This window comes from Gobius niger (assembly GCF_951799975.1).
Source record: "Gobius niger genome assembly, chromosome: 16".
Lineage (NCBI taxonomy): Eukaryota > Metazoa > Chordata > Actinopteri > Gobiiformes > Gobiidae > Gobius > Gobius niger.
Genome location: NC_136867.1, coordinates 10,847,427 through 10,875,144, shown reverse-complemented (window position 1 = coordinate 10,875,144; position 27,718 = coordinate 10,847,427). Strand labels below are relative to the sequence as shown.

General features: G+C 41.5%; 4 protein-coding genes across 7 annotated transcripts in view; all 4 read left to right on the top strand.

The window, feature by feature from the left end:
- The first annotated feature begins 755 nt into the window (after positions 1 to 755).
- LOC306976100 (protein max-like) lies at positions 756 to 7,639 on the top strand. 2 transcript variants are annotated; one of them, XM_079573961.1, is made up of 4 exons: positions 756 to 942; positions 2,112 to 2,219; positions 6,437 to 6,560; positions 6,628 to 7,639. In XM_079573961.1, exons 1-4 carry the CDS (start codon positions 907 to 909, stop codon positions 6,813 to 6,815), a joined length of 456 nt encoding a protein of 151 aa, XP_079430087.1. In that variant the 5' UTR covers positions 756 to 906; the 3' UTR covers positions 6,816 to 7,639. The 2 variants fall into 2 exon arrangements, with proteins under 2 accessions (XP_079430087.1, XP_079430086.1); XM_079573960.1 differs by having other exon boundaries at positions 6,610 to 7,639.
- A 389-nt stretch (positions 7,640 to 8,028) lies between these two features.
- LOC306975397 (ras-related protein Rab-15-like) lies at positions 8,029 to 11,187 on the top strand. Its single transcript, XM_079572913.1, has 7 exons — positions 8,029 to 8,197; positions 9,402 to 9,462; positions 9,529 to 9,589; positions 9,943 to 10,020; positions 10,296 to 10,385; positions 10,464 to 10,529; positions 10,615 to 11,187. Exons 1-7 carry the CDS (start codon positions 8,074 to 8,076, stop codon positions 10,777 to 10,779), a joined length of 645 nt encoding a protein of 214 aa, XP_079429039.1. The 5' UTR covers positions 8,029 to 8,073; the 3' UTR covers positions 10,780 to 11,187.
- A 484-nt stretch (positions 11,188 to 11,671) lies between these two features.
- Positions 11,672 to 12,730, top strand: gpx2 (glutathione peroxidase 2). The gene is made up of 2 exons (XM_079573820.1): positions 11,672 to 11,902; positions 12,312 to 12,730. Exons 1-2 carry the CDS (start codon positions 11,681 to 11,683, stop codon positions 12,663 to 12,665), a joined length of 576 nt encoding a protein of 191 aa, XP_079429946.1. The 5' UTR covers positions 11,672 to 11,680; the 3' UTR covers positions 12,666 to 12,730.
- Positions 12,731 to 13,437: 707 nt separating this feature from the next.
- The window catches only part of LOC306976272 (signal-induced proliferation-associated 1-like protein 1), a 28,721-nt gene continuing 14,440 nt past the window's right edge, over positions 13,438 to 27,718 (top strand). Inside the window, exon 1 of one of the 3 annotated variants that reach the window (XM_079574187.1) lies at positions 13,438 to 13,657. The gene's annotated coding sequence lies outside the window, so the exon portion shown is untranslated. Of the gene's footprint in view, positions 13,658 to 13,760; positions 13,866 to 27,718 lie in introns of those variants that run through there. The other 2 variants (XM_079574188.1, XM_079574189.1) reach the window with 2 other exon arrangements.

Here is a 27,718-nt window from a genome sequence, read left to right as displayed (position 1 = left end):
TAAGCACCTGCCCCTGTGTCCTACACACAGTCTGTGTTTATGCTGCACTGATGGAGCTGAGTGAAATATACACTACACACAGCGATATAAAAAATAACAAATATTTAAAAATGATATCATATCGGTATACGATATGATATGGCCCACCTCTATGGCTAACACGAGAAAAGAAGGGTGAGTTAGTAGAATTACAAATGTGGATATAACCATGTAGGGCCAGCCCTACCCAATTGGTGCCTGAGGCAAGACTGAACTCAAACAGAAAACGAATAAATTAAAATTTATTAATTTCCATTTATATTTCTGTGTGTTTCTCTAGCGCACATGCACAAAGCCTTTTTCTGAATTTTCTTGACCCAAATAGCATTCCATATATTTTTTATTTATTAGTTTGTTTGCTTTTTTCTTCTTCTTTTTTCTTTTGGAAATGGAAAAGGCTAGTTTTATTTTATTTTATCATGATTATCATTGTTATTATATTATGATTATCTATACATTAAAATGAAACTTGACAGTTGTGGTCATTAAAGGTGTGATTTGTAGGTCTGACTCATACATTTAAATAATAGTCTGACTAATGGTCTGACTGCATTACTGAAATACGATACAGTACATCATTTGTAATTCAATTATCATTTGTAGTTTCAATTATCTTGACAGCAGCCGCACGTCAGTGACAGTCGCCTCAATTCCCCACAAAGCACTGCGCTACTGAGTCTGCGCAGTGTGTGTTTTCCTGCCCATGTGTAGGCGAATCACGTGTGCACATCCCAATTGGTCGTCATGTCTGTGCAGTAGCTGAGCAGAGCTCGAAGCTAGCTTTTAGTGTTTGCGCCTCCCACAATTATCGCTGCAGTTTGTTTTGACAGCTGCTTTGTTTTACTTTCTCGTTCATATTGCAGAAGAATGAGTGAAAACGATGACATCGAAGTCGACAGCGATGTACGTGGTTGAGTTTTGCCTTGATGTAGCTAGCATGTCAGTTAGCCAATACCCAGCAACTTTATCATCCCTCTAACCTACTCCACCTGATTTAACTTTGGCTGAAATACAGCTGAATGTTATGCTTTCGATGCTGCAAATCATATGTCTGGCAGAAATGTAGTAAATGCAAGGATGAAGCTGTGTGTGTCGACTACTCTCCCAAATAGCGTGTTTGTTATGCAGCCATGTTGTTTGTATCTTGTTGGTATCGATTTTCGAAGTGGATCAGGAACCGTATTTGGTAGCGTTAGGCCTGTTACATCGATGTGTTAGGCCTAATGCTGCAAAACACGGTTTGACTGGCTTTATTTTTCAAAATGATAATGAGGGAACAATATATAGAGAGAGACATGTATATATGGCCGCCTCGGCATTTAGGGCATTATTTAAGAGCTGTATTGACAGTATACATTGCTACATTGTAGTAGCATACAAGATTGTTTATAATTGTGAACACAGCTGTATTTTCTTTGTTTATTTTTAGTAAGTGTGCGTGTAGAGAAAAGTACCGTTCACGGCCTTTAATATATGTCCCAGTGCTGAAGGAGTGTGCAGTACGAGTACGACGTGTGCCTGTTGCATAGAGAGCAGTAGTTACAAATGTGCAAGGGGACCATTTACGCACACAGGTGCACTTATTGTTTTGTCCTAAAATATGGACAAATGTCGTGGCTGGTCACATTTCTCAGTAATAACGTCTCCTTCTCTCACTTGATTAAGCTTATCTGTGGGCTTGTCTGTCAGTGGTGTAGTTTAGACCTGGATTATGTTTGGGAATATTTATTTTCCATGAAATGCATGCTTCAAAAATTAACTACACTTTTCGTTTTGATTTGTTGTATCAATTAAGACATTTCAATAGTCATGCAACTATCATCATCAGTATATCATTTGATAGCTTTAGCTTGAGCCACAACTGAGCACAAGGCTCGTCTCAAACCAAAATGAATGGCTTGTAACTGGACATAATGCTTTAATAAAAGAGAATTATAACCGAGGAAAGTCAAAAGAGAGAGATCAATATAAATGATGTGTGGAAAAAATTATATTATTTGGTTAACAGACAGTATTTGCGTTGTTGCATGTGTTGTAGTTTATTAATTAAATGTCAAACTGTCCTTTTGCAGGCAGACAAGAGAGCACATCACAATGCATTGGAACGTAAGCGCAGGGACCACATCAAAGACAGCTTTCATGGTTTACGAGATTCTGTTCCTGCTTTACAAGGAGAGAAGGTGAGCACAAATCAAACAAGGAAAGATTCCACAAGAGAAACTAGAATTGTTTGGTGCTGTTGTAAAGAGTAAATTTCTCCACTGTGAGATTAATAAATATTATATCTTCTACTGTTATTTCAGGTTATTAGAAATGATGAGGCGAATGTTAGAACGACAATTTTTAATTAGGAGTAGTGTTAGTAGTAGTGGTGGGCCGTTATCGGCGTTAACGTGCTGCGTTAACGCGAGACTCTTATCGCGCGATAAAAAAAATATCGCCGTTAATCTATTCTCAAAGCTGGGTTGGGAGCTGGGTCTATACTCTGCAAGCTATGATGACTTTCACCGTGATATTTTATTCAGGGCTTAAAGTATTCCGGCCGGGGGCCGAATTTCCGGCCTGAGGCCTCTGGCGCAAGCAAAGTGTAGCAGACTGCAAATTATTTGTCCGTTTTTTCCGCGCATTTGTGAAAAACTCGCCTTTCCCGCACTTCTTACGGTCCATGAATGCATCTCACACGCAGCCTCGCTGTTACGTGATTCCTCTGAAACCAAAACAACTGCCACGCGGATGCTGTAGCTACTTTTGTTATGGATTAAGTTTTGCCAAATGGACGCTATGACCAGACGAGTGAGAATCGGATAAAGAGGCGAAGAGCAGCAAGTTCTACGTCTGATCCACAGTGAGTTTATTTACTTATTCTGTGAGTACAGTCGGGCTAACGGGGTCGCATCACCCGCGCTAAAAATAATAAAATAAGTACTAAAAGCCCCGCACGAGAGTGCGGTGTTGGACCTGCCCCGCTCTGCGCCTCTCTCTGCAGCCGTGCGCGCGGTGAGACAGGTGTGCGCGGTGAGACAGGTGTGCACGGGAACGACATGCTGCGTAAACCCCCCCGAGCTGCTGCCGCTGACCCGCTGTTAAAAGCGAAACGTAACGCCTACATATTGAACAGAGCCTCGCACTGTCACAAATACCCGATTCGAGTCTATGTTCCGCAAACGCGCACACAGTGGCGTGAACGCGCACACGTGTCAGTGCGGGCCAGTGTTGACCCACTGGACACAAGCTGAAAGTGGCTCCAGGTCATTATTTTACAGCAGTTTTCCTTTAGGCTCAGTCCCAATAGCTCCAGCCAAATCTAACCAACAGCCTGATTAACAAACATGTATGACACTTAATCCTTTACTTACTAGATTATTTTCAAAAATATTGAACTTTACATTTTGGTCTATACTTGTATTTTACCTCCCATATATTAAGTGTTTGCACAAATTGGGAATACATTAGGTCCAAGTGCAGAGTAAATGTGTAATAAAAAAGTTTAATAAAAAATATTGGCCTAGGCTACATTGCCTATATACAGTAGCCTCTATCTAACGTTTTTCTTTTTTCTTTTAAAGCACCGATAAGAGCACCATTAAAGTCCCGGATCTTTTTTCTGTAGCAGGTCATAGTTGCAGAAGAGGAGATTTAGTTTGTCACCAGAAAATTGATTGACACAAAGCTACTGACTGTAAACAGTTCATCAGGACCTCTAATGTCGGCCTACAGTTCAAAATTAATGTTTAACTGAATAAACAGTTAGTAAACACAAGTGCATCTTCTTGAACATGAATTATTTTCATCACCAATTATCATAGTAAAACGTTCTCATGCAGTTTGTGATGCATTTTGGAAACAGGAGATGAGCCCCTGGTCTAACGCACCGCCTGACTTGAGAAACTCGTTCTCAAAGACTTACTTTTAGTCATTATTTGGGGAGCACACATATTCTGAATGGCTTCGGCAGAATTCAAGCGAGACATTTTAATCTAGATTAATCTAGATTAATTTCAGAATTAAGCTAGATTAATCTAGATTAAAAAAAATAATCTATGCCCACCTCTAGTTAGTAATAGTTGTATGTATGTTTGCACACATTTTTGTTTCACAACAAATGGCTTATTGGTCATTAAATGTGGTCTGATCTTTATTTAAATCACAAGAATAGACAAATAGTGTCCTGCTTGAACTAATACCACCCAAATAATTACATATTATCATATTGAGCACAACATGTAAACATTCAAGAGACAGAGAAAAAAGTAAATTTACCCTTGGATTTAATAGCTGGCTGACCCCCCCTTTGCCAGCAATAACTTCATTCAGACATTTCCGGTAGTTGCAGATTAAATGTGCAACGATCAGGATGAATCTTGGACCGTTCCTCTTTACAAAACTGCTGCAGTTCAGCGAGATTCCTGGGATGTCTGGTGTGAATGGTTTTCTTGAGGTCATACCACAGCATCTCAATGGGGTTTAGGTCAGGACTTTGACTTGGCCATTCCAGAGTATTTTATTCTTCTGAAACCATTCTGAAGTGGATCTGCTGGGCCATTGTTTTGATGCAGTACCCTCCTCTATTGAGCTTCAACTCTTGGACAAATGGCCTTAGGTTTCTCTGCACAATACCTTGATGAACTTGTGAATTCATTTTTCCATTGATGATAGTAAGTTGTCCAGGCCACGAGGCAACAAAGCAGCCCCACACCATGAAGCTCCCCACACCATACTTCACGGTGGGGATAAGGTTTAGATGTTGGTGTGATGTTCCATTTTCCTCCACACATTACGTTGTGTGTTCCGCCCAAACAATTCAACTTTCATCAGTTCACAGAATAGTTTGTGCTGTGGAGCATCCAAGTGCACTTTCGCAAACTTCAAACGTACAGCAATTTTTTTTTGTTTTTTTAAGAAAGTAGTGGCTTCCTCTCCTGAACCCCATTCTTGTTCAGTGTTTTACGTATTGTAGATGTGTCAACAGAGATATTGGCATGTATCAGTGGTTTCTGTAAGTTTTTAGCTGACACTCTAGGGTTCTTTTTTACCTCATTAAGTATTCTGCGCTGTGCTCTCGTCATCTTCACAGGGCAGCCACTTTTTCGAAGTGAAGCAGCAAACCAAACTTTCTCCATTTGTAGGCAATTTGTCTACCCGTGGATTTATGAACATCAAGTATTTTAGAGATGGTTCTGTGGCCTTTTCCAGCTTTATAAACAAACCAACAAATCTTGATCGTAGGTCTTCAGAGAGCTCTTTTGAGTGAGGCATGGTCATGGATCTATTATAAACGGGCATGGTGCACATCAAACAATGCTTCTCAACAAGGGACAATTCTTAACTAGTGTGTTTATTTCAGTGGCAAGGCAGCTTTAAAGGAATAGGCCACCGTTTTTACATACTGAGATATGTTCTTACCTTAGCTTTGACGAGTTCTTTAGGACCTGTCTGGTCTTCACCCGTGCCTTCAGTCACGTAAACACAGCGCAGACGGCGTTAGCATTTAGCCTCTCCCTCTCTCCAGTATAGCTCCAAAACAGGTCAAGATAGAAGCTACCAAGCTCTTCCACATTTTCCCTATTTAAATATGGTTACGTGAAGTGTTACACTACAAAGTATAATACACAAAATTAAACAATGTGGATTTTCTAAGCGGATAAAAGGGGGAACTATAATGTAAGGCATAGTAATACCAGGAGTAGTTTGGCATCCGCACAGTAAAGTGAAGATTACTGCGCGGATTTTGAACTACTCCAATATAGTCCCCCCTTTTATCCGCTTAGAAAATCCACATTGTTTAATTTTGTGTAATTATACTTTGTAGTGGGACACTTCACGTAACCATATTTAAATAGGGAAAACGTGGAAGAGCTTGGTAGCTTCTATCTTGACCTGTTTTGGAGCTATAGTGGAGAGAGGGAGAGGCTAAATGCTAACGGCGTCTGCGCTGTGTTTACGTGATTGAAGGCACGGGTGAAGATCAGACAGGTCATAAAGAACTCGTCAAAGCTAAGGTAAGAACATATCTCAGTATGTAAAAACGGTGGCCTATTCCTTTAAGGCAAGGCAGCTTTAATTATACCTCACATTTCGTAAATAAGGGCAACTCAAGGCACCTTTAAGCCATACCTCAGTGACTGGACTTCAGGTTGGCTCACACCTGACTCTAAATGTCTGCATACATTTGTCTAATTAGATCTCGGAGGATCTTTAGCCAGGAGGTTCATTTACTTATTCCATGCTGTCCTGTGAACGTTTACATGTTATGGCCAATAGAAATATAACATGTTGTTTGGGTGGTATTAGTTCAAGCAGACACTGTTTCTATTCTTGTGATTTAAATAAAGCCTTGAGCTGCATGTTTTACTAGACGTTTTATAAACATATTGTTGTAAAATGTTCTCTTCACCAGGCTTCCCGAGCACAGATTTTAGACAAAGCCACCGAGTACATCCAATTCATGAGACGGAAAAACCACACTCACCAGCAAGACATCGATGACCTAAAGAAACAGAATGCGCTTCTGGAGCAGCAAGGTGACTTATGGTGATATTTTTCATGCCTGTATAAACCTTCTATTACCAGTCTTATTGTATTTTCCAGTTCGTGCGCTAGAGAAGGCCAGGGGAAACAACACACTTACAAATAATTACTCCTCCGATAGCAGCTTGTACACAAACCGCAAAGGGAGTGCGGTCTCAGCGTTTGATGGTGGGTCCGACCCCAGCAGCTCGGAGTCAGAGCCTGAGGAACCACCCAGCAGAAAGAAGCTGCGTCCAGAGCACAGCTAAAGCTTTCCAGATGGACTGAAGCCCACCAGCACCTCTTAATATGTCCGGATACAGATAGTCCAGGATAAAAATGTAGACGAGGTGCTAGTACTTAAATGAAAAACAATGTTTTTTTCTAGCACCTGTCTTAGCCGGCCCACATTTGATCATGTTTTGATGATGAGGCAGCTCTGTAGTTTAAAAGTGATATCCTTACAAATGTCGTTATAGCCCTGTATGTAATGTAGAGATGCAGTTCCAATGAATGATTTTTGAAACACATAAATAGTGTTTGTGTAAATGCCTGATATTTTCCCAATGTTCTTACATTTATGGCAAACTAGAATGTGAAATGTAAAATGTGTGATACCAATAGCAGCCAAAATGGCTGAATTATTTGTCCATGAAAGGTATGTGTAACAAGTTTTTTTTGTTAGTGGTTGATATCCTGGGATTGTTTATTACTCTTGTATAATATCTCAATGTGCTCCTTTTATTTCTGATTTGTAAATCATCAGAAAATACTGGAGCCTAAACATGCTGTCCTGGGTTTTGATAAAATTTACAGGTCTTTATTGTTCATGTGAGTTGAATTCTCTCTGAATACTTTGTTTTTTTGCTTTTGGATGTCTGTTTGTGCGAATTAGTTAATGCCAAGAAATGTCTTCCCTGATCTTGACCTGCTCTGACTTATTTTCCTGTTTCTTTTTGGTAAAATAGTGTGTGCGTTTTTGTTCTCATCCTTGAATAATACAGGTATGTTGTACATACTGCCAATTGTTGTCTTGCAAGTTGAGGCGTATCTTTATTATACGTATAAATAAAACTATTTTATCCTGTTAAAAGTATTTTATGCATTTGTACATGGGCTAAATCGGGTGTGATGCCAGCCATGGGCTAAGTAGGTTATGATGGCAGACAGTGACGCAAGGCAAAGACCAAGTAAATGGTTTGCCTACAATTAAGATTGAGCCAGTGCATGTGTGATGTGTTTAGACGCTCTCTCGGTCACCTCTTCTCTCTGCTCAGATGCTTTCACTGTGGTACCGAAAAATTCAAACGCAATGAATGGATAGTAGAATAGACTTACCGGGCAAGTGACATTGATAAGTCGCGTTATTATAACTGGAGCGACAGCAACTCAAATGTACCAAAGATTTATGCAGCGAGTTTTTCGAGCGTCATTGAAAGCCGCACATTCAACAGTGGAGCTCATACATCAGCTGAAGGGACCCGGTCATGTCACGCTCGCCTGTGGGACATATTTCAGATGTGAGGCATGGCGAAACAGTACGATGTTCTGTTCAGGCTGCTGATGCTTGGAGATTCAGGTGTTGGAAAGACTTCTATGCTGCGCAGGTTCACAGAAAGTGAATTTGAATCGTCACATATTTCCACGATCGGTAAGTCATTAAAATAGTTTGGATGTAGCCGTATTCTGAAACCTTTAGTTACCTACTTTGTTTGCGGGCTGTTTGATCATGAAGAAGTCAGTATTTTTGGAAAACGACATATTTGGACGTGGCCAACGCCATATATCCCCTTCTGAATATTTTCCTTGGAGACCTGCTAAACCAGTAGGATTAGTGCTCCAGAACCCAAGTTAAGTAAACTGCCCTTTATTGGTGAAGCCGAGAAAGGTAAATGAAATGATGTTTAACAATTAGACCTTGACTTAACTTTTATTTTCACTGCCATTGTGGCTTGTCAAATCTTACCAGAAATGGTTTTACCTGCAACAATTTGATTAGTTCTGACTTTTTGCTTATTATTAATAGTTATGGTTATTTACCTAGGCTATAGGACTATAACTAATGTTGCTGTGCACATTTGTTAGTGATGCTCATTTTTATAGCAGTCCCAATAAATTATTTCAACCCTCCAGGTTTGTGGGAATGTCTGAATTAGCTCAACAAGAACTGCACAACTAATTCAACAAATTAACATTGTATTAATGGGTTTAAATTCAGTTTGATCTTGCTGAATGTATGATCTATCATTCCAACAGAGAATGGCCTTTGTGTAGTCTTTCACCAAATGGAATTTGTGAATTAAAATGTTCACAAACAATACAGACGTTGTCTTTGTAGTTGTACGATAAAAAGTCAATTCAAGGCTAGTGTATGAAAATGCATGAGGGCCACTCCATAGAGGGGGCGGCAGAAGCTCGGTTGGTAGAGATACTTGACCCTTAACCTTTACTATAACCTCTACCTTCTTTGTAACTGACATGTTGGGTAATTTTAATAATTATATCAAATTCACAGAACGTCAAACTCCTAGTACCCAAAGGTTTTGTTTTGAACCAGTGTGAAGGTGTTTCAAAGACTCTCAGCAAAACTAACATCAATACACACTCCCTTTGCTGAAAAACTGGAACATTGGCGTGTCACTAAATGAAAATAATTTGATAATATAACAAAATATCATCTTGAAAGGTGCTCTCACCTGCACAGCACACACTTGTAATATTTGACTCTGAAACCGGAATATTGTTTCCAAAGCATCTCCTGCTGTGATTAATCAGGAGGACGTCAGATCAGATTTTGTTTTCGTTTAGCGATTAACAATAACAGGCTTGAAGAAGTAAGTCTTTCTTGTTTGCAGGAGTTGACTTTAAGATGAAGACCTTGGAGATAGATGGAGTTAAGGTGCGAGTGCAGATATGGTGAGTCCATAAGCATCAGTATATGGTACGGTATGCAGCATACTGAGATTATTTTGTATTATGCAGGGACACCGCTGGTCAGGAACGCTATCAGACCATAACTAAACAGTACTATAGGCGTGCACAGGTGAGGATTACATTCCATACTTTTATATGTCATGTAAAAGAAATGAATTATAGGCCGTACACCACTTTTTTTCCTCATCATGGAATGAATGCTTTGCTTGGCCCTCCTTTAGTTTATGGTTACTAATACAGTGCAAGAATTATAAAGCATTTGCATTCATTTCCTAAACTTGCAGTGACCCTGATGGTGACCCTGAGAAGTGACCCTGCAAGTTTTGAAATGTTCACATAAAGTCATACCTGTGATGATAGAAATGCTTTTCCACCACAACAATTACATTTACTTGCTCCCTTTGTCATTGTCAAGAGAAAAAAGGTTTAAAGTTTTTAATCTTAAAGTGTTTGTTTTCACAGGGCATCATTTTTGTCTATGACATTACAAATGAGTCATCTTTTCAGCGCATTTCAAAGTGGGTCGGTGATGTGGATGAGGTAAGGAGCTCCAATGCACCAGTATATGTGAGGGCTGCACTATATGTTACCATATTGCAGGAAACTCTGCCCCCAAAATACCACAATATCACTGAGGGCATTTATTTAGTCAATAACAAAAAGACAATGATAACGAGACTAGATACACATTTAAGAATAAATAGTATTCAGAAAACATTTTAAAACATATGCTTAAAGTGATCACTATCTTCCATCACTGCTAATTCAAACTGTAAGATGTTTTTTTCCCCCCACAACTTCCTTATTTTCTTCAGTTCACTCCGCATCAAGTGCAAAGAATTTTAGTTGGGAACAAGACTGACGAAGAACCAAATCGCCAGGTGCCACTGGAACAAGGAGCGACGGTATAGCATGATCTACCTGTCTTCAACAACTGTTTCAAATAACTCTTCCACAGTCGTTGTTTTTTTTTTTTTTTGCAGCTTGCCAAATCTTACGGAATGGACTTCTTTGAAACGAGCGCTTCTGCAAACACTAACATCACTGAGGTAATCCTTTGGCAAATACTTGTCAACCTGAAAGCAAGCAGACTCCCCCCTGTTCTCCTAACTGTGTTTGCCTTGTGCGATCTAGTCATTCACTCGTCTCACAGAACTGGTGCTACAAGCTCACAAGTCAGACATCGATGACCTTATTGGATCCCTGGATGAATATTTAGACAGAGCCGCTTTGGAGGAGGAGTCGCCCGGCCCACAGTCAGACAGCAGCAGCAGCGCTCAGCGGACTTGTGCCTGTTAGCAGCAACACCACAGCCATGCAGCTTGTGTCTCCACCACCTGAGGGACCACTTTGCCATGTGACCACACAATGAAATCTCAAGGTGGTTTTATTGTTGAACAGCACTAGTTGTGCTTCATAATGTTTTGGAATATTTATCTGAATAGCAGGAATTGACTCTATTTTTTCTTATGTCAGGAAGGTAGTAAAGTAGATAAAGTGTAGTCAAATTATTTACACACAGAAACTTGAATCCGACTCATCCGGGTATCGTTGTTTTTAATGATTTGTGTCTATTTCCCCCATTGGGCCGCTGCACTGTGCCATTGGTACTTCTGAATGCAGTTGGGCTGAGTATGCAAGTATGCCTGGAATGTGTGTACACTTAAGCCAACTGCCATTGACAATGTTTTAAAAGATATAACAAAAAATTATTTAAAAAGGAAATAAAGCTATTTTTCTAATGCCAAAGTTTGGACCTATAATTGATTGTTTTTGTTTTGTTTTTTAAGCTTGCTTCCATGCTGAGCGGGTCATAAAGCGCTTTATAAATTTTTCATTACTGACCTCTGATCACCTAGTAAATTTTTAACACGGGGAAGTTGATATGTCGCTTTATGCCACAGGAGATACTTTAATGGGGAAAGCCAAAACCTCTTCTTATATGTTACAGTTGTGGGACTAGTCAAATGCACCACTCAGTCTTTGAACAGATGCAGTATTCCTTTCAGGATTATTTCTTAGTAGGATTTATGGCAGTCACACATGCTTAAAATCGCATTTGCTCCGTAGTGCTCCACATGTATCAGTTTCCTGCTGCGGCCACACAATACCCATGAAAGCGTCAGGTGACCATGTGGTCGTATACAGTCACGCACAGGGATCCCATCTGCCCTCAGAGTGGGGCAACGGATGAGACGAGATGACGTTCATAGCCAAGACGTTCTATGACCTAAGAGCCGTCACCGTGGAGGGAGACTCTGTGGACTTCAACGTGTACAGGGGACGAGTGGTCCTCATTGAGAATGTGGCGTCGCTGTGAGGCACAACTACCCGGGACTTCAGCGAGCTCAACCAGCTCCAAACCAAGTACCCCCATCGGCTGGTGGTCCTGGGCTTCCCCTGTAACCAGTTTGGATACCAGGTATGGTTTATTATGCATGATGCTCTGATATGGACAGGAATTCTGGTTGTGGTCGGGTATAAGGGAAAACACATTAAGCTTGTTAGGGATTTCAAAACTATATGTACAATAATTTCTCCTTTTGAATGCATTTACAGTGGTTAATTATGTTAAGAGCATTTACCCCTGAACAATAATGCATGTTGAGCACACCAGATTCAGTGTGTGACATCTTAACCTTTGCAATACTATAGGAGCAATATCAGAGTTCAATGCTTAGGGTGTCCTTCCTACTTTTTATACAGTATTTGATCTAATTTGGTCAAACTTTAGCCTTAATAACTATTTCTGTGTCTAGAACATATGAATGCAATAGATCTCTTCTGACTATAATAACATGAAGACAAGTTATTGTGTGATTCTCTTTTAGGAAAACTGCACAAATAAAGAAATCCTAAACTGCCTCCAGCATGTGCGCCCGGGAAGTGGCTTCAAGCCCAACTTTACCATCTTTGAGAAGTGCGATGTTAACGGAACAAGCACACACCCAGTCTTCGCCTACCTAAAAGACAAGCTCCCGTATCCCAACGATGACCCCGGTTCACTCATGCAAGACCCCAAATTTCTGGTCTGGAGTCCTATCTGCAGGACTGACATCTCTTGGAATTTTGAGAAATTCCTCATCGGACCCGAGGGAGAGCCCTTCAGAAGATACAGCAAGAAGTTCCCCACCATTGACATAGAGCCAGACATCCAGAGACTGTTGAGGTTAACCAAGAACTAAAATAATGAGTCCTCACACCCAACCTGTTCACTTCATCTTTCACAGTATGTCAAAGTGAAACAAGGTCCTCCACATTTTAAGCCTTATTAAATGATGCTGGTATTTTAAACACTAGTGTGAATATCAGCGGATGCTTCATTAGTGCTTAACATTGCTGGATGATTACATTCATTTTGACATTTTGGGTACAGACTAGACATGCTGTGTTTACCACAGCAACAGCAAAAGAGATGCAGTTACTTAGTATTTGTCTTGCTTTATGTTCTGTGGGGCTCTGGCCAGCAGGTGGTGCTGCCGACTTGAATACTGTTTCCTGGAATAAATCTATTGAATCACTGTATTTCTCTTGTATTTCTTTCTTTCTTTTTTTTAAAGTAGTCTCGGCTATATGAAAGTACTGCCTATATTATGAAGCAGATTTGAATCAATTTTCAATCCAGCAGCGATAATCATGTTGAGTAAGTGTGAGTGGTATTAAGTTATGAGTTGAAGCCAAGATAAAAGTTTGCTATTGCACTTTGAAGTAACTTTCCAAAATATATAAATAAATGAAAAGAAACGAGGTGTTTTTAATGTAGGCCATTTGTACTTAAGCTGGCTTGAAGTTTGTCAACCAGACATAGCCCTCACTAGTGGACACTGGTGAAGTGAAACAGCAACAAACACGCATGAGCAGTGCAAGCAAAACGTTTGGAAGCCTTCATGCGCACTTTGTTTTGGTCAAACAGAGATGAGGCTCTTCCCCCAACTTTCCTCCATCACCTCCCACAGGTGAGCACTGTTGCCACGGAAACGTTTGCCTTTCCCCCACATTTTTTCTCGCGAGACTCCGGGGCAGAGAGTGGGGAGGCTGTCTGAATGATCTCATCCCTCCAGCAGCTGCATAGCGCAGCGAGGCAAAGCGTAACTTTCTATCAAACTTCCAAGTTGCCTTTAAGGGAACACACGGGAGCGCTTTCGATTTCGGTGGAGCGCGGATGTTTCACGAGCAGGTAAGAAGAGGCTTTATAAACCCCTCTTTCTGAATTAGCCGTGCGGACTCTACGACTTTAAACAAAAGGGGGAAAGCACGCAGTGTTATGTGACATCCAAGTGCTTGAAGCGAAAAGCAGGAAAGGTGATCGGGGAACGTGGTGTGTCATGTGCGGCTGTCGCTCTCGCTGCGTAAAGCAACACAACATCTGTCCGCTGTATTCGTGAGTAAGAACCAAATCTCTCTGACAAAAGGTGCTCTGTGCCGACTGTGTGCCCGTGCGCTCTGGAGCAGTGGTGTCATAGAACAATATGCTCAGTTAATGTCTTTGGAGCGGAATAAGACCACGGACGCCAAAAAAACCGGCTGCGTCGCTGTATGTCAAGGGCATTGTTCCCAGCAACGCGTTAGAGAGACATACACACAGGTGGCATCGTGTTATCAGTAGACAGTGCGCCCTTCTGAAGCTGTCAGCTCCCAGATGACCGTGTTGTCTGTGCGTGGTATTTCCCTGGTGATTTCCCTGTGCCACATCTGCCAGGCCCAGAGAGCTCTGATTTGTTTAGAGCCTCCATCCTCTGCTTCAACGCATGACACCGGGTTGTTACACAGTAGTAATACAATCCAAACGCTATTATTTGGTCTGACAGGGTTAGATTTAGCCTGAATACTTGGAGGTCCATCTAGTCTAAATAAATGACAGGCTACTTGCAGGCTAAGTAGCATTCTTGCCCCAAACACTGACACATCTAATCTAACAGTAGCTTGCATGGGGGGGGGGAGTGTTATGTTTGATAAGGGGAAACAGAAGTTTTTTTTTTTTACAACTGCAGGGCTGTTCAAACTGTCCTTTTATAGGCTAGTAATGTGCAACAGCAACATATTTACAAAGCTAATACAGCACTCTCAAATGAAAAGTGGCCGCTCTCCAAATGTGCCCCCCCAATGCTGTTAAGTTGACATGGATGAGGTGCAGGGAAAAAAAAGGAAACTTTCGGTCAAGATCCAGGATTTTAACATTCTTGATATATAATAGGCTTAGGTGGCCCGCAGTGAGCATGACTGATCATATAGCTGCAGAGTTTTCACTACACCACGACTTCTAATCTCAGCTTTGGTCTCTTTTGCTAAATCAAAGCCATTATTCACGCTGGCATGCCTCTTGCACCGTCAGATGGGATTTCAATCAGAGTTAATCTATTGCAAGAGCCACTTTAGTAGTTATTTAAATCCAAGGATATATATAAAAATAAAGATTAAGCGTGTGTGCGTAATATTAGAGTAAGTTTTCGATCAGTATTGCTTTTGATATTCAAGCCAGACTGCGTACAAACTTGACAATGGCTCCATTACCAACTTATTGCATCACGTTATGATTACCCGATGAAAAATATTTCTGTCCATGAACAGAAGAGTCACTATTTGAACAGCACATTTATGTGTAGTAAGTCTTACACAGTAACTCGTCCAGAAAGGGATGCTTCCTGTTGCAGTGATGGGTTTGTGTATGCTTTGTCCCAAGAGCAGAGATAAAAGACAACGACAAGAAGAGCATTGTGTTGCTTACAATTTGCCACAGTGGAATGTGTGGGCTGCAATTATGGGACACGGTCATGAAACTCCTAAGTGAAATGAGTGCGCTATAATGAAGCATTATATTGAGGCTGTAACTTTTTTTTTATTAAGTTTTGATGAATTGATTGGTTTAACCACAGAACTAAAGTGGGGTTTTAAACCGCGCTGACTTCACCTTTTGGGAATTTGTTACTATGTGGGTGGCTACTGTGAAACTTGCTGATACAAGAGAGACCTTGAGAAAGTCTGCTGTCAATGTCAGACACAAGGCCAGTGTGTTTACCTGAAAGGGCCCGTGATGTTGCAGGCGGGTTGCAACTAGTCAGGCTAGTTACTTCAAATACATTTTTGAGTACTGGTACATTTTTAGCATAGTTGTGCTTCCTGAAACCTGCTTACTACTGCAGGCTAACCCTCCAGCTGGTTACTCCTGAGTCCTGACAAAGATCTTAACTCACAAATCTAAGGAAGCGTAGAACACGTGCTGCATGACAAGGATCAAGTGCAGGGAAGAAGTTGAATTCAGAAAGGTGCAACCACAAAACTGACCTGGATTTACATTTAAATACATCTAAATTATTTTATTTCTACCACACAAGAAATTCTAGTAGGGTTGGACATGGTAGCACACAACAGTAGTAGTAGTTGTAGTAACCGTTATCTTAAAAATAAAACAAAACTACCTTAGACGAGGGTCCCCAACTGGGGGACCTGGGTCCAGATCCGGCAGAGGCTTTAGTCCGGACCCCAAAGCCTTTTCATCCTCTCAATATACTTCATTTGCAAGGCTGAATTAAAAATTATCTAAACAATTTGAATAACATTGAAACAAAATGGCAACATTATTGATTCATTGCTCAGCTCTTCTATGGAAATAGACAACCTGTGCTTATGTTTTAACATTTTCAAAAGCAATGATTGCATATTCGGACCCTGGACATATGTCGAAAGTTACGAAAGAAAAGTGTGCAGACCTCGAGCTGATTTAGTTGGGGACCACTGCCTTAGACACGATATATTCAATCCTTTAGTTGAATAGCTGCATCCATATTTATATTAGTTGCCAATATTGTGTAGAAATGTTGATTCATTCTTCCTTCCATCTGTTATTAGTCTTGAATTGTTTTCGTTTTGACATGACAAGGTCTTTTTTTAAAACTCCTGAAAAGAGGAAACTCCATCAGTTGAATATGAGTGATCAGGTCTGAGCGAAGTTACTCAGCCTGTAGTCACGCGGCAAATGTCTGGCTGATAACGTGGCCCTTGGTGCTCTTTCGGTGCCAGCTGTCTTTCCACCGGTGACCGGCAATCTTGATGAGTTTGCTTGTAATGAGGGGTGACTATGTGTCTGAACTTCCTGCTTGCTAAACTGTCGGAATGCTGTCGGCTTTGTGCGGATCGGACGCTTCTCCACAGCCGCCGCAGAGAGCTCGCGGGCCACAATGGAGGTGATGTAATGCCCCTTTCAGAGCGGTGTCACACAGTAAATGCGGGCAGACAAAGACGAAAATTCTCTCTCCATTCCAACCCAGTTGCCACAAAGTTTCGGGAACTTGACCTTGCAAAAAATGTGCGACAACTGGGACACTGTAATTATCCGTGGGATAGGGGGAGCTGACACCGGGAGTTCAGTGGTGGGGCAGGTGCAGACTGTTGCTTTCAGGGATGGTCTTAATTAGCGGGTGGTCACTGGTGTCGCTGTCCTCTTGCTACAAATCTTGAACTTAAATAACCCATCGGTGACTTGGTTTGTGTCATCCAGACCAGCTGTATGCTTAAGATTGACCAAGAACCACAGTCATGCAGTGATCACGGTGTGTAAATCCCCGTTTCTGCTCCCATCAAAGTGAATGTTGCTTTGAAATTGTAACACTGGAAAGACTCGAGATTTGGATGAGAAACCACGAGACAAACAGCCACTTAGTTTGACATAAAATTCCAAATGTGTATCCGTTTTCGTGGCTGCAATGTAGATCAAATGTGCCGCAGTTGTCAAAATTAAACGTAGGGCTGAAAGGTCACATATCAAGTAATTGTTATGTAGTGAAGGCGCTATTTGGTGATTAATGATCAAAAACTTAAAATGATCAAAAACTGCTGAATCAAAACAACAACATTGTGACAACTGCGACAGAAGAAAATACTGTATATTGCTTGAAACAGCACCTTGTAAAACTATGCAACATGAGAATGTTTAGTTGCATATACTCATTGTGGCACATCCTAATTGTCCAGGGGCTCAACGATGAACATAACATGCTTCTATCAATACCATAAGAGTAAAAATGTGTTTAATCTTCTGTCTCATTGGAAGATATTCTTGCAAAATGCTTATTGAGAAAAGGTAGTGCAGTATTTCCATACTGTCTGTGTACTATTGTGCAATTTCCCAAAAGTTACACACAGTTGCTGTAATCAGAGAAGAGAAGGCCACAGAAGTTTCCATAATGAAATGTGGGATTGCCGTAATGTGTTGGTGCCACAAAGTGTCGGAATGCTCGGCGTTGTCCGGGCTTGCCCGCTCTACTGTTTGTCTGTTCTGCATTCGTACTCTCTGGAATAGATTACAGGACTGCACTCTCAAAAGAATCAAAACACAGAGCTGGGTTCGAGGCCAGCGCTCCATGCAGAGTGCACTGTGTGGGCAGCGGTGGAAACACGCATACTCCAGCAAAACCAGCAGCGAGGTTTGCTCTTGTCCCTCCTGTGGACAGAAATCCGAGAAGCAGACAGGAATGTTCGAGGGCTTGGTTGTGGCTCCCGACAAAAGAGTTTTCCATACAGGTCTGTTCAGCTCACCCTCATTCTTCTTTGCACGAGCTATTTACTATTTACATTATTGTCAACGGCTTTCATCAAGTGACCCACTGTAAGACTGGAATGCTGCAACATTTCACTATGCAGCATTTTGGCGAGGCCTGAGAAAAGGTGGAAACTACTCTGACCGTCAATGCTGTTTTCAATGTTATGCTTTGCTTCCTTTCAAAATATTTAAAAAAACCCTCTTTCTACTTATGGTTCCAAAATTCCACATCCTTTGCTTTGGGTCCAGGGAATCCATTTCCACCATGTGAGTTCCTGTTCTGCTTTGCAAGGGAAGAAAGAGGACTGTGTGTTGGCTGACCTTCATTTTTAGGCGTGTTGGATTTACATCTCTGTAGTAATAGGCCTCAGGTGAGAGGAAATCCCTTTGACTGATCGAGTTAGACCTTTTCTATTATTGCCTAATTGTGCGGCCACTGTGTATTCAGAGTGATGTTAATAATTAAGTTAAAGGCTTACATAGGAATCGGTCTCTTTTATGCTTAAAGCTCCAAGTGCAAAGGGCAGATCATGTGAAGTAAATAACAAATTTGGCTGCTGTCCCAGCCTTTCCCTTTCCCATTGTCTAAATCCTGTGCATTACACTGACGTATTCCTGGATACCCACTGCGATGCCTGGCATAAATCTAAAAGCAGTGCTCAGCCTTTATAAACTGAATGTTTTATTGAAAAGCCATGCAGATCCCAGCTTCATGCCTCTAATCACATTGTACATCTCGAGAATAATCTAAAAGAAGCAAATGAGCGTTCACACTGAGCCCATTGGAAATGTGCATGTTTTCTTCATGTGTAACTTGCGGGGATGCAAAGTCCTGATTATCAACTACCAGCGGGAATAAAACGGGGGCGTGATAATTGCAATTCCGCTTTCCTTGATCCAAGGCTAAGTCGGAAGAACGGCCGGAACATCTTCTCCGGTGGAACATCTCTGATTATCTCCAGTGTTGTCTTGAAACATCGGTAACAGAGACATAGCTGGCTGGAGCAGCACAGGCAATTTGCTGTGCTGAACGGTGCTGTAGCTCTCCGGCCACGCTGACTGTCTGATGTTGCAGAGCTTCCGCACTTATGCAACACAAGCTGGCTAAACGCACGCCAAATGACTATGAATGAATTGATTAACTTTGCCGGACTGACTGTTCATAATTGGACTGGAAGTGCACCGGGCCATGTGCAGGACACTGGTCATGATGAAGAGACGGACGTTTTTGTGCTTTGTGTAGAATAGCAGACTGTGGGGCTATGATGTGGCTAAAACGCACATACAGACGGAAGTTTGCAAATCTTTATGGTGCCACAAGTTATTGCATTATTCAGGCTTGTGGGTGACAGTTATGATGCTGAAAGCCAACAGGGCCTTGGTGAAATACATCAAACTTTAATGGAACACGTTGTTGAGCAGCTGGTTAACCACAGTCACGATAAATGATAGACAGTCAACCGCAGCAGTCGACTTTTTGATGAAAGTTGCATGTCTGGTTATTTCTGACAACTTGCTCCAAATGGTGTTACACTGCATACTCCCAAAAATCTTTGTCAATCCAAGCCAAGCTTTATAAAAGTCTGTCTTTATTGTTCCACTGTTGAACCCGCGTCAGACCCCTGGCTGAATGTGCATTGTTTTTTTTCTTACATTGGGCAGAATGAAGCAGTTTTCCTAGTGCTTTTGGGAAAACCACTCTTTTTTTCCCCATCTTCTACCATTTGGGTTTAACAGCTAATACATGGAGTGGAAATGCAGATCTCCGAGGCACACCTGAGCTTTCCCCACATGTAACGCTGGCTGCCCTCCAAGCTGTGTGCCCTCTTCAGAGAATCAATCCCCTGAGGTGCTGCAGGAGGATAATGAGCCCGTTTTGTCGTCAGCCCCTTGCTCTGCACTGCTACTTATGTCATCTTCCCGTGTGCTTACATTTCGTCAAAGAAATGTACTTTTTTACTCTTTAGAATATTCCTTATATCAACTGATTATGTCAGGCATGCATTGACGGGCTCAACACCGTAATAGTACATTATAGTTTGAATAAAAGCACTCTGGACTAGGGCTGCGTAGCTTCTTTTTTCAATAGATACAGACGGCATTGCGTCATAAAAGGGGGTGTGGCCTCACCGAGGGGGAAAACGATATAGTTCTATGGGGAAAACAGAATCTTTTGGAAACACATTTTTTCACTCTTTTTAACCATTTTCTGGCAAAATATAAACTTATTTATCACATACAAATAAAGTCAAGTCTAAATCGGGTCCATATGGATGTTTATTCACAGCAGATTGTTCAGTAGAAGTGAAAAACCAGCAGTCGTAGCTAGCGTTAGCATTAGCACGCTGCTAACTTGAAGCATCATGTTAGCATTCTCTGTTATTTATGTTTGCTCCTCCCCATGTCTTTGTATCTTTATTTAGTGGAAAACTACCGTATATTCATAATTCAGCATTTTGTTAAAGTAGTTTTTGAATAATTAGAGAAAGTTTAGATTTAACAACTAAATTAACAATTATTTACATCCAAATCTCAAAGCGTATTGACTGTAGAGCTTACAGCCTATGTGCCAGGGTGATACCTCATTTGAAAGCCAGGACCTTCTAGTTTCTAACAATATGTGTGTGATCGGAGAGATATAAGAGATGCTTTAGTCTATCACCACCACGCCGCTTTAATACGGTTTCAATGATCATAATCTCAAGGGAATTGTTGCCATTTCAAAATGTATCTCCATGGGATATGGTGGATTTTTCTTGTGTATTGCTAGCTTGTGTTCAGCAAGTCTGTTTTAAAGTCTATGAGCCGTAGTCTATGAACGTATGGTGTATTTGAAAAGTGTCTCTCAAGATTTTCCTCTATGTATGTACTACAATGATGCAGTTTTACCAATATGTGAACAATGTGCACCCCGTGGAAAGGTTTGAGCCATCGCCCAAACGGTTAAATACTGTACCTGGTACTGGCTCAAATCAATATGAACAAATGCATAATGTCTGCTAAATGTGCTGGGAATAAATAGGAAAACAGTCTTTATTTAGCTGACAGCTTCATTCTCTGATCACTGTGTGAATCTAAAACATGAAGGTATTTGTCCCCTCCCCTATTTTAGACCCTTTAGCTCATGTGCCTTGATCTATAGTGGCATTCTGCATAAATAACTAATTGAAGGTGCAAATTCTCTTCCCCAGCCCATGCTCCACAGAACGTTTATGGAGCAAAACACAATCCTTGTTTGTCTTCTACTCAGCTTGTATGTGCAGTGGACCCACAATTAATGTATTGTGGCAGCAGAGCGGCTATTTGGCCCGCGCGATGGGGATATTAATCAAGTTTTCACCTTGACTCTGGCCTTCCTCGGCGGTTAACTCGTTCCCTGTGTTTTCCTTTGCTTCGTGGCTCCCTCGGCTCCACTAAAGCCCTTATTGTTTCCCTGGCAGCAGCGCTCCCATGCTCCTTGGTCACACACTCTAATCTAGGGGGAATCCTTGTACCGTGCAGACCCATCTCTGCTCCTCCGGCTAATCACATCACTTCATAGGCTTAGAGGTGTGTTTGTTGGCAGCGCAGTCTTTGATCAATAGACGAATCGGTTTGACTTATGAAAATGAAGTCTGAGGAATTTGTGGAATCTGGTGGGGAGATTGATAGATTTTCTCTGGGGACGTTTTGGATTGGAAGATGTAAAGATAAATGAATCTAAATGAAATCATGCAACTGGGGCTCAATTTATATTCATTTCCAGGTGTTTGCTGTGCCTGGTGTGTTGTTTACGAGCCATGTAGGATGTGAGGTCACTGAGGAGGAGATGACTTGCAAACATGGCAGGCATCTGTCATGTTGACAGGAGCCCGGTGAGAATGTGTCACACTGATGTGGAGCGACCTTGCAGCTCATACCGATGTACACAGGCTTATGAGGACACCCCAGACCCACACACATTTACATTCCACACACACCCGCACAGGAAATGACATTTAGGGACTCGAAAGTCAGTCTTACTGGGGTTGCAACTTTCAGAGGAAAAATAATTACCAGGAACTACATTTACCTAAATATATAATTTAAAAACAAAAAACACAACTTTTTTACTCCTATCCTAAAGCAGATTGTTAGTACAAGGATAAAACTTATCTAGAGCTGAGCAAAAATATCTATTTGAATTAAAATTTAAGTTAATAAGGCAAATCAATTCATGTTTGCCTTACCAACTCGATTTTGTTGCCCTACCAACTCAAATTATTAATACGAAATAAATTATTAATTATTTGGTTTTAGTTTTTTACAGTCATTGCCTTTTTGGGTTTGTTGATGCAGTAAAAACAATAAATATACACTACCGTTCCAAAGTTTGGGGTCACCAAGGCCAGTTCTATAGCTTTTCCAATCAGCACAGTTTTCAGCAGTGCTAGCATAATTGCACAAGGGTTTTCTAATCTTCAATTACCCTTTAACACGATTAGCTAAGACAATGTACCATTAGAAAACTGGAGCGATAGTTGACAGAAATGCGCCTCTGCACACCTATAGGTAATCCATTAAAAATCACCTGTTTCTAGCTAGAATAGGCATTCACAACATTAACTATGTCTAGATTGTATTTATGATTAATTTTAATGTTATCCTCATTGAAAAAAAAATCTGCCTCTGTTTCTTTCAAAAATATAGACTGGTAGTGTATGGTAATGTAAGTAAAGGCGGCGTGTTAACCACGCATACAGCCACTGGGTCAGTGAAAGGTCAAATACACAATAATCTGAACTTTTTCTCTCGCAAAAATGCACAATGCACCGCTAAAATGGCTTTGCTTCAGTCCAGTCCTTTTTACAAGCATGATTATACTCTACAAAATGAAAATATAAAATATATTAAGTTTTCCAAAGAAGACAGATACTTTCACCCATTTGTCTTTGAGATTCAGGGATATTATTGAGCACCTCGTTACCACGCTCACCCGTGGGAGCAGCTTTTAATAGCTGTTTTGGCCTGAGTTCAGCATGAGTTGGCTTTAGGCATATGACCAATACCACTAATGGCCACATTCTGTGTGGTGCTCTGACAGGCAGCGGCTGACCATTGGATGCCCCTGCTACAGGCAGGCATCAAAATACATTCTGATCCCAGAACCCATCTGCCCATCAGCTTTGCTTCTATACATGGCAGAAGCATGAAAAGAAAGCCCACAAATCGTAATGCGTCATGTATGGAAGTGCCTCTGATGCCCCGTGAAATGATTGAAGCTTTAGATGTGTCTGGCAGAGCCCTGGCTGAGTAATAGACAGCCCCGCTGCTCCTCTGTGCATACACACTCTTAATTATACTACAGCCACTCTCACATCCCTCTATTTTAATCCACCGCTGATAGAAACCACTACATTGGCACACACTAACAGACTTGAGCCAGCCCCATGCTGAGTGACACTATTTGTTTGGCAATAAATATTTACTACCTCCCACATTTAGAGAAATGCATACTCTGATCTGATTCCATCAGAGTATGCATTTCTGTGAGAACAGATGAAAATGTATGAGCATTACTTCAAGTAAATCAAGTGAAAGATTTTACAAGCAGGTAATGTTTTTGTGCTTTGGATGATGCATACTTGATCTCCTTTGGCTTCCCTGATGTCTACTTTTGGGTTAGTGCTGACTAATGAAGCGTTCTCATGGCCTCCAGCTACAATCCACTCCCTTTGGCTGGTTAGTCGGACTCTGAACTAAAACAGTGACTGTCGAATTACCGTACTAGAAAATAAACATTGGCCCCAGAAATGAGTACCAACTGCTGTAAAGTCACATAAAATTAATGAAATGTGGAATAATGCGGGGACTGAAATGAGGAGCAGAAAACTCCTCTAGCTTCTATTTTAAGGTAGTGTCTGAAAACTCTAGTTTGATTTGTGGCAGATATGTCTGGGATGGTAAAGTGTGCTTTGTAAACCTGCTTAACAGTAATTCAGTGAAAGTGGCAGCTTACTGAGAGCACAGGCCTTATGTTTGCACTTGTTTCCTAATAATGTTTGACCATTTGGAGTCCTACCAGTTGCCTGTAGTTCAACCACACTTATACAAAAATACACAACTGTGCCAGATTGCAGCATAATGAAAGAAACGTGGACGGTGACCAGAGTCACACGTTTGTTAATGTTATTCAATAAATCTGCATCTGAGTTGAATATAATAAATCTTTGGATAGAATTGACTGTGTTTTGAGGTCATGAAGTCATACATCAGAAACAGCACCACCAGCGCTAACTGGCATCCCACTCACTATAGCTTCAAAGCACGAGTCATTTGCATGCTCTCTGAATTTCATGTACGTCGAAGCAGTATCTTATTTTGTGAGCAAAGCAAAGATTTTAATTAGCAGCGTCTGAAGTTGTGATCTGCACCAGAAGTATTTCAGATAATTCCATGGGAAAAGTCTATTTTGTTTGAGGTGGATCTTCCAGAAATAACAGACTTGGAGCTAGCGTAGTGCTGCCTTTGATCTGGTCTCATGCAGTAATGTCCCTAGAGCTCCTGCAGTCTGTTTTTATTTGCTGAATTGATTGTGTTGTGCCATGTGTGCCTATAGGACCTGTGCTCAGTCTAATGGATTCGAAGGTCTGGGAGGTGCTGGGCAGAGCAGAGGGGGAAGAGAGTGAAAGTGCTGCCCCGAGCACACTTCCACTTTTAAGGCTGAGCCTAAAAATGCAGTAGCTCAGCAGACAGGCAGGCAGCTAACTCATTAGCATTTTTAACATTCCTCTGCAGGCAATGGAACACTCCTATTTCTTCACTTCTCTGTAAAACACACAACTGTGACATGTTCACATGTCCTTTAGAACAAAGCTGTGCCTTTTGTCAGAGCAGCAGTAAAACCATTCAAGCTTGTTTATGTAGATTCAAGCATTTATGAGGATGTAATGGGAACACTGTATTTGGAGGACTTGACACAGGAAATGACACATTGTAGGACTTCATTCATCCAACAGTTCTCCTTTATTATAAACTGATGTCTCATTACGTTTCCAAAATGTTAACCCATCAATTGAGTGGTTTGGGGTGGACCTGGTCAATTTGTATGATTTATTATGAGTAAAAAGCTAAGCAAAAAAACACAACTAGCAAAAAAAGGCAACAACCTGTGACTGTTCTAAGATTCACTGCAACACATGGCTAATTTGCATAAGAAAACACAAAAACAGCAACACCACATAAAGCTAGTCTTTGTTATGTCATTTGTCACTGGGATGTAGCTACAGCCAGTTTCGCGCTCTAGACTGCATTGACCTCTATGATGACCTCTGTAACACACCTTTTAAGGACAAACTAACATGAATAAAACTCTACACAGTATATTGTTTCAAAACAAGGCATACATTTTTCAATTGCTTTGTGATGTCTTATAGCTAATATATTTCACCAGACAAGGAGACCACCGAAGCTGTTTGCCACGCAATTAGCTTTCCAGGCCCAAGTGGCTCTATCTGGACAAAGACTCTCATTGTTGAACCCCCGGCCCAGCCTAATGACACCTCTGGGAACAGGTCTAAGTTTACTATTACCAACAATAAGCTACGTGAAGTGCTTCAAGTGTCAGTTATCGCCCCGTCTCTTCCATGTAGCTAATGAAACCCTAGACTAAGACTTTGTGGATAAGCAAATGGGAAGGATGGTGGAGGCGCCATGTTGGAACAATGGCAATGAATATATTCTGGCAGAACATCAAAAGTGTGTGCCAGTGTAGGGGGCTATGACAGAAATTCACTTTGCCACTGCTTAGCTCCGCTCATTACTCACTGAACTGAACTGTGCTGCAGCGATGGCGAGAGGCCCACACAGTCAGGCCACAGCGGCTAACAACGCTCTGACAAATGGAGATGCATGGGCTCCACCGGTTTCTCAAGAGCTGGGTGCGCACGTGGCGTTGGTCTCACGTGTGCGTGGTCAGAAACACTTTGTCGGGTCGGATTTTTGTCTCATTGTTGTGTGCCACTTCTTGCAGAACTGGTATCACCAAGGCCCTTTCAATGTAAGGGGGGCTTTTCCACTTGACTCAAACGTAATAATGATTTTGTGACACTGTCTCTCTGAGTAAGCTTGTACATACTGTGTTTTCTGGTGTAAATTTCCTCAAGCGTTCAGTGACTGAGAACACCATCATTTTGCAAAGGGCTGATTACACCTCCTGATCCGTCCAATTATCCTCTTCATGACCTTTTGTGGGTGGATCCCAAATGACACCTTCCACATCACTTGACGCTCTCCAGCTTCTTATTTTCCAAATGCCATTCATGGACTATTTCTTCGCACAGATACTCCAACATTTCATTCAGCGAAACCTGCTGGCAGCTATCGTACACACAGTGAGAAACCAGTGCCAGGTAGTTATCAAAAGCTTCACTGTGTTGGAGTGGGGCCTCATCTTGCCCATGTCTGGACAGAGGGCCCTTTGTGCCCACCCAGCCGGTCCTCAGAGCAGGGAGATTAAAAGACGAGGAGAGACTGTGGGCTAAATGGTAGGGTGCTTGTTTGAAAGCCAATGGTGTCAGCCAAACAGGGCCTTAGCCCCATTCAGACCAGCGGTAATTACAAGCTTGTCGGACCATCCTCTGGCTCTTTTCTCTCTTCTTTGGAAACACTAGACTAATAAACTAGGACCTCTTTTCTGTATTTGGAGACATGAACATATACATGCGGGTGTAGAATGTTACATTGTTTTGTCCCATTACACTTTGCATCCCTTATTTCAGTGAGTCTCACACGTTTATTGACACAAAATGACTTGTTGTTTACAAAGTGCTTAAAACTCACCACAAATGTTATAGCCCTGAGCGTATACTGTATCTCTGCATGTAAATTCATAAGTGAGATTAGTTGCTGATTGGCAAGCATTGTCCGAGTACGTTTCTGCCAACACACTTGGATAACGTTGACTCAGATCTTGTCATATTGAGTTGTTGACTCAGTGGATTTATTATTCTGATTAAGCAGCGTTAGATTCATGTTGATTCATAATAATGTGCTGCGTGCGCACCTGCCATCTATACATTTTTATGACTTTGGGGCACTCATCACTCATAAATCACTCATAAATCACTCATAACCAAAGCAGTCTGCTCTGTGGTATGTTCCTCTGCTGGAGCACAGAGATCTGTGTCCGGACATGCTCCTGTGTAGCTGTTAGCTTTGTTTCGACAGACATGCTATGATATCACCTCCATCTGTGTGGGCACCTCAGCTGAGCTCTGAGGGCTGTTCCAGACCAGCTGGGAGGTCACGGCCCCAATTACAGGAAGTTAACATCATTTGGTCAACAAGCAGAAAGGAGACAATGTCTTGCATGCATATGGAGAATGAGTGTCTTCGTGCGTCTTGGTCCCTGTCATTGTGTTTGTTTTCTATCATTAAGTCAAGAGCAAGGTCTACTGAATAGTTAATCAGTTGTAAGATTTGTGCTTTCATGTAGTATTTAACACAACCAAGACACCGCTCCTTCTTCAGAAGAATTATCAAACAAAAACCTCCCAGGCACTTTGACATTTGATTTAATACACTTTATGTTTGTTGTCTGTTGTGTCACTCTCCCAAAACTTTTTACACGTGGCAGTAACAAGAACAGCAGACTTATGGGATAGCATTTTCAGAGGAGGCTACTGCAGTGTGAAGGTGCCTGGACTAGAGCCGTCACAGTGTTCTGTTGCTAGTGTCTAATGT

Bases quoted from the DNA above. Each gene is read 5' to 3' on its own strand.
- LOC306976100 (XM_079573960.1), top strand. From the start codon at position 907: ATGAGTGAAAACGATGACATCGAAGTCGACAGCGAT. The intron at 943-2,111 runs GTACGTGGTTGA...GTCCTTTTGCAG, and splicing joins ACATCGAAGTCGACAGCGAT to GCAGACAAGAGAGCACATCA. The intron at 6,561-6,609 runs GTGACTTATGGT...TTCTATTACCAG, and splicing joins TGCGCTTCTGGAGCAGCAAG to TCTTATTGTATTTTCCAGTT.
- LOC306975397 (XM_079572913.1), top strand. From the start codon at position 8,074: ATGGCGAAACAGTACGATGTTCTGTTCAGGCTGCTGATGCTTGGAGAT. The intron at 9,590-9,942 runs GTGAGGATTACA...TTGTTTTCACAG, and splicing joins AGTACTATAGGCGTGCACAG to GGCATCATTTTTGTCTATGA. The intron at 10,021-10,295 runs GTAAGGAGCTCC...TATTTTCTTCAG, and splicing joins GGGTCGGTGATGTGGATGAG to TTCACTCCGCATCAAGTGCA.